At 47.0% G+C, this 12,150-nt stretch overlaps 4 protein-coding genes across 4 annotated transcripts; 3 read left to right on the top strand and 1 right to left on the bottom strand.

Annotated features, from left to right (window-relative positions):
- Window positions 1-593: 593 nt before the first annotated feature.
- EDB91DRAFT_1245728 (major facilitator superfamily domain-containing protein) lies at window positions 594-2,402 on the top strand (the record flags this gene model as incomplete). Its single annotated transcript, XM_041322585.1, has 7 exons — window positions 594-767; window positions 836-901; window positions 969-1,130; window positions 1,188-1,194; window positions 1,256-1,322; window positions 1,375-1,531; window positions 1,581-2,402. 7 exons carry the CDS (start codon window positions 594-596, stop codon window positions 2,400-2,402), a joined length of 1,455 nt encoding a protein of 484 aa, XP_041179784.1.
- Window positions 2,403-3,708: 1,306 nt separating this feature from the next.
- EDB91DRAFT_1245727 (major facilitator superfamily domain-containing protein) lies at window positions 3,709-5,706 on the top strand (the record flags this gene model as incomplete). Its single annotated transcript, XM_041322584.1, has 10 exons — window positions 3,709-3,726; window positions 3,797-3,838; window positions 3,907-4,095; window positions 4,159-4,224; window positions 4,283-4,443; window positions 4,501-4,635; window positions 4,688-4,844; window positions 4,889-5,309; window positions 5,368-5,397; window positions 5,441-5,706. 10 exons carry the CDS (start codon window positions 3,709-3,711, stop codon window positions 5,704-5,706), a joined length of 1,485 nt encoding a protein of 494 aa, XP_041179783.1.
- Window positions 5,707-6,285: 579 nt separating this feature from the next.
- EDB91DRAFT_1117464 (uncharacterized protein) lies at window positions 6,286-6,683 on the bottom strand (the record flags this gene model as incomplete). Its single annotated transcript, XM_041318025.1, has 3 exons — window positions 6,476-6,683; window positions 6,358-6,412; window positions 6,286-6,309 (listed from the first exon to the last, which is right to left on the bottom strand). Coding segments are annotated over exons 1-3 (213 nt in total), but the record flags the coding sequence as incomplete, so codon positions are not given.
- Window positions 6,684-10,058: 3,375 nt separating this feature from the next.
- On the top strand, window positions 10,059-11,848 carry EDB91DRAFT_1049311 (major facilitator superfamily domain-containing protein; the record flags this gene model as incomplete). Its single annotated transcript, XM_041313460.1, has 7 exons — window positions 10,059-10,229; window positions 10,295-10,360; window positions 10,428-10,588; window positions 10,637-10,771; window positions 10,827-10,983; window positions 11,032-11,539; window positions 11,595-11,848. 7 exons carry the CDS (start codon window positions 10,059-10,061, stop codon window positions 11,846-11,848), a joined length of 1,452 nt encoding a protein of 483 aa, XP_041179781.1.
- Window positions 11,849-12,150: the final 302 nt, after the last annotated feature.

The raw sequence follows: 12,150 nt of genomic DNA, 5'->3' as shown, positions 1-12,150 counted from the left end.
ATATGCATGTCATTCAATGACTCTCGCCAGCAGAAAGACTGGATCACCCTCAGCGGCACCGCACCGGGATCACGTTCAACTTCTTATTCGTAACAGTATCTCAGGAGCCAATGATGATCATAGGGTCAGCCCCTTGATCCCCATAGACCCCCGCAACACTATATCCCTTGTCCCATCAAACTCTACATTGGCAGGAACTGAGCAATGATGAAGTTCCTCCATGGCCAACTAGGGCTGCTTGGTACTTCCGTGTCGCTACTTCTTATTACCGCCCTCACGCCACCCAACTTGAAGCTGTCAAACTTTATGTTTGAACTTTGCGCGGCGGCAAGGTAGCACACAGAAGCACAGATATTGAGTATTGTGCTGCTCTCAGTCACACGCCATACATTTGGTTGCCATCAGATCTAAGCTTCTTGTGCGGCTTGGGCTGAGTCAGTAGGTTACTTGACTCAAGTCCTGATTTGAATACGTAAAGCTAGCGCTATAAATGCAGGATTTCGTTCATCTGTTCATATCAAGGCGGTTCGCTGTATCTGCATTCCCCCCCCCCCCTCTGAACTCGCATAACTCTCCCTGGAGTATTTTCAGTCATGACGGACACTGCCGATCGTCCTCGTACAGCGAGCGAGACCACACCTCTGATCCCTGCTAGAGCCTCGAAAAAGCCCAAAACGCCTCTTCCAAAACTCCAGATGGGCATACTTATGATGCTGCAGGTCACAGAACCTATCGCTTCGATGTCCATATTCCCGTACATCAATCAGGTATGACTCTACAATGAGATCGCATTTTTCTGGAACATTAATTTTTGACCCTGTTTTGCCCCTATCAGCTCATTATAGAACTTGGCATCACTGGAGGCGACGAGGCGGCTGTAGGATATTATGCTGGAATACTCGTAGGTTATCGAGATTACGGCTTGCGATAATCGTAATTCACTCATACTTATCGGACATGATTGACAGGAATCTCTGTTTTTCGTCATGCAGGCATTGACGGTGCTAAAGTGGAGTCGGTTGTCTGACCACATTGGACGCAAACCAGTGTTGTCTATCGGACTATTAGGAACTTGCGTTTCGATGCTATGTTTCGGACTCTCCTACGACCTTCTGGAGTCTTGTCGTGAGGTATGCATTCATCGAAGAAAGAAATACAACCTTGACATGGTTTCTTGGTTTCTCTAGCCGTTGCGTGTGCGGTGTACTGAACGGCAACATAGGAGTCCTGAGAACTATGGTTGCTGAATTGACAGACTCTACTAACATGGCTCAGGGGTTTGCTTTGATGCCGATCTCCTGGAAGATTGGAACCGTTGTTGGGTAGGTGGATGCGTTAACTTCGGAAATGGGGAATGTTGAATCAGTATGCTAGCCCTTTAATTGGCGGCATGCTCGCGCGTCCACAAGATAGCTGGCCCGGATTATTCGCCAATTCATTTTGGAGAAAATATCCATACTTTCTGCCTTGTGGAGTGGCTGCTTATTTCGTCGTCGTAGCCTATCTCATGTTGTTGTTTTTCTTAGAAGAAGTAGGTCTTAAATACCTGTCTCATCATACACGTCACTCAAAGTCAGCAGACATTATCAACGAAGCGTCGACAAAAGTTGACATCAACTACGCTCGGCGTTCCAAGTAGATCCGACATTGACGATGGAGAAGTACTTGCGCAGAAGGTCATGGCAGATATGCCCATGCGATCTCTGCTCACGCCCACCATTGTCATTCCAATTGCAAACTACGCCATGCTCTCTTTCCTTGACATTTCGCTCAGGACTCTGATGCCACTGTTCTTTTCGACGCCGATGTATCTCGGCGGTCTTGGTTTTTCCCCTTCTTACATTGGCTCGTGGCTGGCGTTATTTGGGCTGGCGGAAGGTGTCTTTCAGGCTCTGTTCTTCGCCAAAATTGTTGATTGGCTGGGACCGAAACGTCTATTCTGTGTGTCAGCCTCGTGCTTCGCACCGGTCATGCTTATGTTTCCGATCATGTCGTGGCTTGTACACACAAGGGGGATAGTTGATTATGCAGTCACCTTTGCACTGCTTGGCCAACTAGTTCTGACAGTAATATGGAGTATGGTATATGGTGCGCGTTATGATGAAACTGACTTGTCATCACAAGTAACCAACTTTATCATTATCATAGCGACCAGCTTCATGTTTATCACAGCCTCTGCCCCTGCAAAGAACGTCCTTGGCGTTATCAATGGTCTTGCCCAAACCTCCTCATCAGTGGCTCGTGCTGTCGGGCCCGCCTTAGCGACCTCGCTCTTTGCATTTTCAACGGAACACAATCTTCTCAATGGAAACGTCGTATTTGTCCTCTTGATCATGCTTGCTGGTGTACAGAGCTGGCTGGCATCGCAGTTGCCAGATGAACTACAAGATAGGGATGAGTGAAGGTCAGCTCTGTCGAAATTTGATATCTAATGTACGAAAAGTTCAATGGGCACGTCAGTTATCATACAGTTACTACTTATATCGAACAGAGAACATGGCATCTTAGTCTTCGAGCAGGAAGACAGTAGTTCCTTCTTTATTATACCAAATCAGCCTTGAGACCGATCGCTGTGAACGATGGTACTTCGGGTTCCCCAAAGCATTCTGTGCATTATGATCTGACTGCGGAAGACCTGAAGATTTACTTTCAATTGAAAATGTCTTTGTTGCGTGTAATACTGATAATATCGGCGTTGGATGCAGAGGATGGCTTTGAGAACTAATAGACCCAAGCAAGCTGTCCTATAGGCTAATGTCATATGCATGAGACAGGTCCGTAAACTTAAGGACCACGCAGAACATAGGACCACGCAGAACATATGTGGTCTAAGTATAGGCAGACTCTTTATCACTGTTAGAAGGAACGACCAGTTCCTGCTTCTATAGGTGGGAACCTAAGATCAAAGTAATTACTTACCTTGCCTGATAATTTAAGGTTTGCCAATCTGATAACTTGCTAACGTACTTTATTGTAAGCAAGGTTTCTGCCGACACAGTCGGCGGTTCCCGAGTGAAAGGAAGACACCTTGCCGCAACCCAACCACAACCGCCCCAGTTGCTTTCGATGAACGTTATGTAACTTTCTCCCGCTCGTTGTTCACCGTTATGCTCTGATCGTGACCTCTCTAGTGTCTCAGCCTTTCGATTACTTGCTTGTGCAGCTCTGCGTCTTCGCTACATCATCTGCATATCATTGAGTGACTCTGTCTTAGCCAGCAGAGAGACTGGTACTCACTGAATTCTCGACTCCCCGATTTGAGCAGCGGCACCAATTCGTCACGGTATCTTAGGATCCAGTGATTACGGACAGCTTCCTGATTATCATAGACCCCTGTGACACCGTGTCCCGCATCCCATGAAACTCTGATCTTGGTCCTCCGAGGTCTTTAATCTCAACGCTCCAGGTTTCGGCTGACCGAGGACTACTTAGTGCTTCCTGTCGTACTTCCTGGCTGCTTCCGTCACCACCCTCGCGTCATCCGAGCTATTGAACTTCGGCGGCAAGGTAGCACAGAAGAAGGGTATTGAGAGTTGTGCTGCTGTGACCTGTCAGTCACACGCCATACATCTGATTGCAATCTCGATCTGCCCTGTGAAAAAGGGTGTGAAGCTTCTTGTTCTACTAACTTCACCCTCTTTTGGATCCATCATCAACAGGGGACGCATCGATGATGGTTGTCGAACCGGCCGGCGCTCGAGTCCTTCAATGGCCCGGACCGGGTCAGTATGTTGCTTCACAAAGTCTTGTTTTTAACAGTCAGCTGACCATGATCAATACTGCTGTAATACGGTAGGCTATAAAGGGAGTGCTTCGTCCATCTCCTCATATCAAGGCGGTTCGCTGTATCTGCATCTGCCTCCGTCTCCCTCTAGACTCCCAATACTCTTCTTCAAGTATTTTCAGTTCTCCCAACTCGCCATGATGGATACTGCCAATTCTCCACGTACAGAAAGCGAGACCACGCCTCTGATCCCTGCTGGAGTCTCGAAAAGGCCTAAAACGCCTCTTCCAAAATTTCAGATAGGCATACTCATGATGCTACATGTTACAGAACCTATCGCTTCGATGTCCATATTCCCGTACATCAATCAGGTATGACTTTACAATGAGGTCGAACTTTTACATTCATTTTTGACACCATTTCGCTTTTATCAGCTCATCAGAGAACTTGGTATCACTGGAGGTGACGAGGCGGCTGTAGGATATTATGCTGGAATAATCGTAGGTCGTCGAGATTACGGCTTGCGAGATCCGAGTACTTATCGGGTGTGATCGACAGGAATCTCTATTTTTCGTCATGCAGGCACTGACGGTACTGAAGTGGAGTCGGTTGTCCGATCGCATTGGACGCAAACCAGTGTTATCTATCGGGCTATTTGGAACTTGCATTTCGATGCTATGTTTCGGACTCTCCACGACCTTCTGGAGTCTTGTCGTTAGGTATGTCTTCATTTGAGAAAGCAATACAATCCTAACCTGATTTCTTGATTTATCTAGCCGCTGCATGTGCGGTGCACTGAATGGCAATATTGGAGTCCTGAAAACTACAATTGCTGAATTGACGGACTCTACAAATATTGCTCAGGGATTTGCTTTGATTCACGTCTTCTGGAAGATTGGAACATTTGTTGGGTAAGTGAAACGTTAGCTATGGAGATGAGGAATGCTGAAATCAGCGGGCTAGCCCTTTAATAGGCGGAATGCTCGCGCGTCCACAAGATAACTGGCCCAGATTATTCGCCCATTCATTTTGGAGCAAATACCCATACTTTCTGCCGTGTGCAGTGGCTGCTTGTCTCGTTGTCCTAGCCTATCTCATGCTGTTATTTTTCTTCGAAGAGGTAGGTCTTAAGTACCTATCCCATACGTTACTCAAAGTCAGCAGACGTTATCAACGAAGCGTCGACCAAAGTTGACATCAACTACCTCCAGCATTATAAGCAGAGCCAACGTTGACGATCGAGAAGTACTTGCGCAAGAGTCCATGGCAGATATGCCCATGCGATCTCTGCTCACGCCTACTATTGTCATTCCAATTGCAAATTACTCCATGCTCTCTTTGCTTGACCTGTCGCTCAGAACTGTGATGCCGCTATTCTTTTCAACGCCTATGTATCTCGGCGGTCTGGGTTTGACTCCCTCTTCCATTGGCTCATGGATGGCATTGTTTGGGCTCGTGGAAGGTGTCTTCCAAGTTCTGTTCTTCGCCAAAATTATCGATTGGCTTGGTCCAAAGCGTCTCTTTCTGCGTGTCGGTGTCGTGCTTCGCACCAATCATGCTTGTGTTTCCGATCATGTCGTGGCTTGTACACGCACGGGGGATGGTCGATCATGCGATCACGTTTGTATTACTTGGCCAACTAGTTTTGACAATCATATGGGGTATGGGATTTGGTGCGTGTTACGACGACACTGACTTATCATTACAAGTAACCAGCTTTATTACAGGGACTATCTTCGTGTTCATCGCAGGCCTCTGCTCCTGCAAAGAATGTCCTTGGCGCTATCAACGGTCTTGGCCAAACCTCATCATCAGTGGCTCGTGCCGTTGGGCCCGCGTTAGCGACTTCGCTCTTTGCATTTTCGAAGGAACGCAATCTTCTCAACGGAAACGCCGTCTTTGTCGTGTTGATCATGCTGGCTGGTGTATTGAGGTGGCTGGCGTCGCAGTTGCCAGATGAATTAAAAGATAGGGATGAGTAAAGGTCAGTTCTGTCGCGATTTGATATTCAATGGGCACATCATTTATGATACAGTACTGTCGAAAAGAGACAATGGCACATTAGCCTTCCAGAAGGAAGACAGACATTCCTTCTTTGTTAGAACCGTGACGCGTACTTCGTGATGCGTCTCGCTCGGCGGTCCAACCATATGTCTAAGTACTCGCTCGCTCTCACTCGATAACAGTCGTTTGCAATGACTTTTTATTAGCCCAAGAAAAATACCTTATTTTGGCTATGTTTTCCACTTTCGTACCATGGACAATATGTACAAACACATGTTGCGCGTTTTCGCAACTGAAAAGTCATACGCACTGTACTCACTTGAGGCTTGAACCTTCTACTTGCGAGCTTGCAGATGGCAAACTATGCAGACGGCAGACTATTCAGACATTTATTTTCTACAGAACCCTCTCGTGGCCACTAAAGTGAGTGTTGGGGATATATACAGTAGTGCAACTCTCCAATCCGCATCCACAATACAGACACCCCTTCAAACAACTCATTACCATACTCGAAAAATTTGTATCACCCCCCATGTATAACTGAGCATTGACAGGAAGAACTGAACTGATTCAACCTGCAGGTATGGGTATGTTGTGTAGTCCGCTTCCCTAACACTTACCTCCAGCAGCTCTTCATTCAATGAATTGGTGAGAATGCGCATCCGATCCAGACCTACCATGTCGGTGAGTCAGGGGTTAAATACAGGACACAAACTACTCATACTCACGCAGTAACTCCCATAAATGCAGCTTGTGCACTTTTTATCATGGAAGCACATGAAAGGACAGTGTTCACTCTCAGGGTCAGTGGCAGGTATTGATGCTGCAGATATTGATGCTGTCAAAGCAGCAACAACCGCGAGGACAAAGGATAAACGCATTGCAATGTTTGTGAGGATGTGATACGAGAGTAAATGATCTGAAGGGGACAGTAAGGAGACGGCTTGCTTTTATACGATGAATATTGTTATTTATGGCGATGTAGGACCTACCTACGGCCATCCTTTCGAACAGATGATATCTGCAATGCCAGCAGATTGCCACCTGGGATCTCCAAAATACCAGCTCGAATCCGCATGACGCCATAGCTTGTTGGGCGCACATCACTGCCGGATTGTATACTTCCTAACATCTCGTATCGCCTCTGCATGCTGTCACGTAGGACACATCTGCTTATACGTCAGCCCTACGTACCTCAGCAGGCACGAAGGAACGACTATCTTCCCTCGATTAGTCTGGCTAGGGGAGACTACAGCAGGCAAGGACTTTGAGAAGCCGCTGTTCCGACCTCTGCGCGGATATCCAGGTTGTACTGTATCGACCAGTATTTGATCTGACAGATTGCTGTAGTTGCGTACGGATGAACTCAGAAGCTACGTTCAACATGCCTTTTACGATCGCGCCGCAGCGTGCTGTCTTGACTGGCGATATTGGGAGGTGATCAATTTTGTCGCTCCCACATTTGTCCAGCTTGCTCCATGATTTTCCGTGGACAGCTGATTACCAGCACACCCGTCTAATTCCCGCCCTCTGAGCTTCCCACTTTCTCGCCCGCCCGCCCCCTTTGTGCCCGCCGAACTTTTCGCCTGCTCACCAGTTAGTATTCAATATTCAATCGTTATTTACCTCGACTTTCATGATTTCCTGATTGAACTCGACTGTCACGTGTATTACTACACCTCGCACTTTAGAATACCGATTCAAATGGTAACGGTACTGGCACTGCTGTTAACATCAGCCAATATTGACATCCAGACAGCGGATTCGAGCTGACATTGGCTTTGCTTCGCAAGGAGGTATTTTGTTCCACGTCAAATTACCAATAGACCTTGCTTCACAAGGTAAGTAAGTTATGATCGGACCGTCTGTATGAACTAAGTTCTCCAGATCTTAGGTGGCATTCTGCTGGCATCGCAGATATCGAAAGCGGATTTCAGGTGGCTAGGTTCTTTCTACTGTCCCCTTGAGATTTAATTGATCCCATTCACAAATAATGCGTTTATCCTTTGTCCTCGCCGGTATTGCTGCTTTGGGAGCGTCAATATCTGCAGCACCAGCACCTGCCAGTGATGCTACAAGTGACCAATGTCCTTTGTTTTGCGATTATACTTCAGAGTGTTGCATAGGGGAGACATGCGAATGGTTTGTGAGTATGAGTAGTTTGCGTGCTGGATTTAACCACATGACTCACCGGCGTGGTAGTTCGTCTTTGCTTTATGCGGCACTGAATAAGTGGGTGGCATGTCGCGACAGTGAACTACAGTGAGTCGTGTTTCTGCGTTCGCATCGGTGCAGTATAGTTTGTTTTTTTTGTTTCCAATTTCTGTCCATTGGGGTAAAGTACCCTATGTCGGACAGTACTAACTAGTCGGTGCAGTATAGTTGATAGCACGATGCGTAGATTACTAGTAGTTTGCTGCTTAGTTGATTAACGCGCTTGCTTTTCGCTGCCGCTCGAGGGAGATTTTGGAATAGAGAAAATCTCAAACATTGAATACATAAAAAATGACTATCCGTGGGTTGTCGGCAGTCTCACCCACCCGCAGGTATACCCAAACCCCCGCTGCGGGTGTTTGAAGAGATATGCGCTGTGTATACGAAACGTCATACCTTGAAACCTGCAGACAACTCACAACCTCGTCGTCAATGGTATACATCTGGGCGCCTCTATTTCGTTACTTAACACGATGATGCTCGACGTTATCAATACGTAGCCTAAGTGTTTCCTGTAAAACCCACGCAGAAATGACCCTTGGGAACTGCGAGTTTCTAGATGGCGTCCCAGGAGGAAGTTCCTCCCTCGCATATGAATCACTGAACAGCATCAGTAAAACCTCACATTCCTTTTCCGTCCTTTTCGGACTTAATTCAACCTTTTCTTGCTTATCAATATTTGCTTCAATTAAGGTGACAGTCATATTCACAAGGGGGATTAGAGCATTTTACAGCATCTGAGAAAAAAAAGTAGAACAAGGGCGATAAAGATGAGCTGGCTCATTACCTTAAATATGTAGATATATAAGCCTTAAGACCGATCGCTGTGAACGATGGTGCTTCGGGCTCTCCAAAGTATTCTGTGCTTTTATCGTAAGGTAGGACGTGAGTAACTGCGAAACATTTACATACTTTCGATTGACACTGTCTTTGTGACATGTAATATGTATACAAATATTATCGACGTCCTGGGCTTCTTGGAGACAAACCTACGCAAGACCTATGTGAGACAGGCCCGTGAACTTAAGTACCAGATTCTCGCAGAACCTATGTAAGTAGTCCCTATATAGGCGAACCAAATCTAGGTCTGGCTATCAGCGGCTACCCCGATAATTTAAGGTTTAATCTGATAACAATCAAATATGTACTGCAATCTGCCGACGCAGTCGGCGGTCCCCGAGTAGAAGACACCGCAACCACCCGCAACTTACAAGCTTCTTATTTCGAACATCAATATGTGACTTTCCCGCTCGATATTCACTGGTGCACCACTTATGCTCTGATCACCCCCTCGAGGTTGGCAATCTCTCCAGTGTCTCAGCCTATCGATTACATGCTTGTGCAGCTGCGCCTTTCGCTACAGCATCTGCATATCATTAATATTGGCCGACTCGGTCTTAGCCAGCAGAGAGACTGAGTACTGAATTCCTGACTCCCAATCGAGCAGCGGCGCCAATTCGTAAAGGTATCTCAAGGGCCAGTGATGATTATGGACAGCTTCTTGATTATTATAGACTTTTGCGACACCATGTCCCGCATCCCATGAAACTCTAACCTTGGTCCGAGATCTTTAATCTCAATGCTCTAGGCATCGGCTGACCGAGCACCATCCTGCTAATCATACAAGGAGGGGTGTCCCCACAGGGTCGAGGGCTGCTTAGTGCTTCCATGTCATACTTCTTGGCTGCTTCCATCACCGCCCTCGCGTCATCCAAGCTGTTGAACTTCGGCGGCAGGGTAGCACAGAAGAAGGGTATTGAGTGTCGTTTTGCTCTCAGTCACACGTCATATATCTAATTGCGATCTCGATCTGCCCTGTGGAAAAGGGTGTGAAGCTTCTGGTTCTACTTGCTCCACCCTCTTTCGGATTCATCATCAACAGGGGACACATCGATGATGGTTGTCGAACCAACCGGCACTTGAGGGCTTCAATGGCCCGGGCCGAGCCAGGATGTTGCTTCACAAAGTCCTGATTTAACAGCCAGCAGACCATGATCAATACTGCTGTAATACGGTGGACTATAAAGGTAGTACTTCGTCTATATCTGCATCTGCCTCCGTCTCCCTCTAGACTCCCAATACTCTTCTTGAAGTGTTTTCGGCCCAACTCGCCCTCATGGATACTACCGATTCTCCACGTACAGCAAGCGAGATCACGCCTCTGATCCCTGCTGAGGTTTCGAAAAGACCTAAAACGCCTCTTCCAAAATTCCAGATAGGCATACTTATGATGTTACACGTTACAGAACCTATCGCTTCGATGTCTATATTCCCGTACATCAATCAGGTATGTCTCTACAATGAGATCGCATTTTTCTGGAACATTCATATTTGTTGTTTCGCCCATATTAGCTCATTATAGAACTTGGCATGACTGGAGGGGATGATGCGGCTGTAGGCTATTATGCTGGAATAATTGTAGGTCGTCGAGATTACGGCCTGCGAGACTCGTAATTCACTCATACTTATCGGATGTGATCGACAGGAATCTCTGTTTTTCGTCATGCAGGCACTGACAGTACTAAAGTGGAGCCGGTTGTCCGACCGCATTGGACGCAAACCGGTGTTATCCATCGGGCTATTAGGAACTTGCATTTCAATGCTATGTTTCGGCCTCTCCACTACCTTCTGGAGCCTTGTCATCAGGTATATCTTCAGTTGAAGCAACAAATACACCTGACACAATTTTCCTAGCCGCTGCATGTGCGGAGTACTGAACGGCAACATTGGAGTCTTGAAGACCATGATGGCTGAATTAACGGACTCTACAAATATGGCTCAGGGATTTGCCTTGATTCAGATCTTCTGGAGGATTGGAACTTTTGCTGGGTAGGTGGAAGCATTAATTACGCGGATGCCAATGATGAAATCTGCATGCCACTAGCCCTCTAATGGGCGGAATGCTCGCGCGTCCACAAGATAGCTGGCCCATATTATTCGCCCATTCATTTTGGAGCGAATACCCATACTTCCTACCTTGTGCAGTGGCTGCTTGTCTCGTTGTCATCGCCTATCTCATGATGTTATTTTTCTTAGAAGAGGTAGGTCTTCAATACTCGTCCCATAACACACGTTGTTCAAATCAGCAGACATTGTCAACCAAGCGTCGATCAAAGTTGACATCGACTGCCCTCAGTGTTCCAAACGGAGCCGGCATTGACGATCGAGAAGTACTTGCGCAAAAATCCATGGCAGATATGCCCATGCGGTCTCTGCTCACGCGTCCCATTGTCATTCCAATTGCAAACTACGCCATGCTCTCCTTCCTTGACATTTCCCTCCGGACTCTGATGCCGTTGTTCTTTTCGACGCCTATGTATCTCGGCGGTCTTGGCTTGGCTCCTTCTTCCATTGGCTCATGGCTGGCGTTGTTTGGGATTGCGGATGGTGTCTTTCAGGCATTTTTCTTCGCAAAAATAGTCGATTGGCTCGGGCCAAAGCGTCTCTTCTGCGTGTCTGTGTCGTGCTTTGCACCAGTCATGCTTATGTTTCCTATCATGTCGTGGCTTGTACACGCAAGGGGGGTGGTTGATCATGCAATCACGTTTGCATTGCTTTGCCAACTAGTTCTAGCAGTAATATGGGGTATGGTATTTGGTGCGCATTACGATGAAACCCGTCCTGTCGTGACATGTAACCAACTCTATTACAGGGACTGTCTTCATGTTTATCACGGCCTCTGCTCCTGCAAAGAACGTCCTCGGCGCTGTCAATGGTCTTGGCCAAACCTCCGCGTCTGTGGCTCGTGCCGTCGGGCCCGCATTAGCGACCTCGCTCTTTGCGTTTTCAAAGGAACACAATCTTCTCAACGGAAACGCCGTATTTGTCGTCTTGGTCATGCTGACTGGTGTATTGGGGTGGCTGGGATTGCAGTTGTCAGATGAAATACAAGATAGGGATGACTGAAGGTCTGCGTATTTTTCTATTTTATATGGCGCGGATACCTGAACCTTCGATAGCAATAGACACCTCAATTCTTGCAGCAGATTGTAACGGATAGCATAAATATCATGTCAATGTATCGCAATCGTGAGATCACTGGGTTTGGTGAGCGATGGTCTGAGGTTTAACAATGAACGACTGTTGTCTTTCTACTCGGTCTGCTTAAAGGAGCTACGTGAAGCTCCTAATATCTCAAAGACGTAGTCCAGACTAGCTCACGAGTCTACCTTCAAGGCCTCAGATGGAGAACGTGTTTCAAATATAGA

Source organism: Suillus paluster (assembly GCF_016628075.1).
Source record: "Suillus paluster strain FC165 chromosome Unknown EDB91scaffold_12, whole genome shotgun sequence".
Classification (NCBI taxonomy): Eukaryota; Fungi; Basidiomycota; class Agaricomycetes; order Boletales; family Suillaceae; genus Suillus; species Suillus paluster.
Note: the sequence above shows the minus strand (reverse complement) of the source record. Positions and strands in the feature narration are given on the sequence as shown.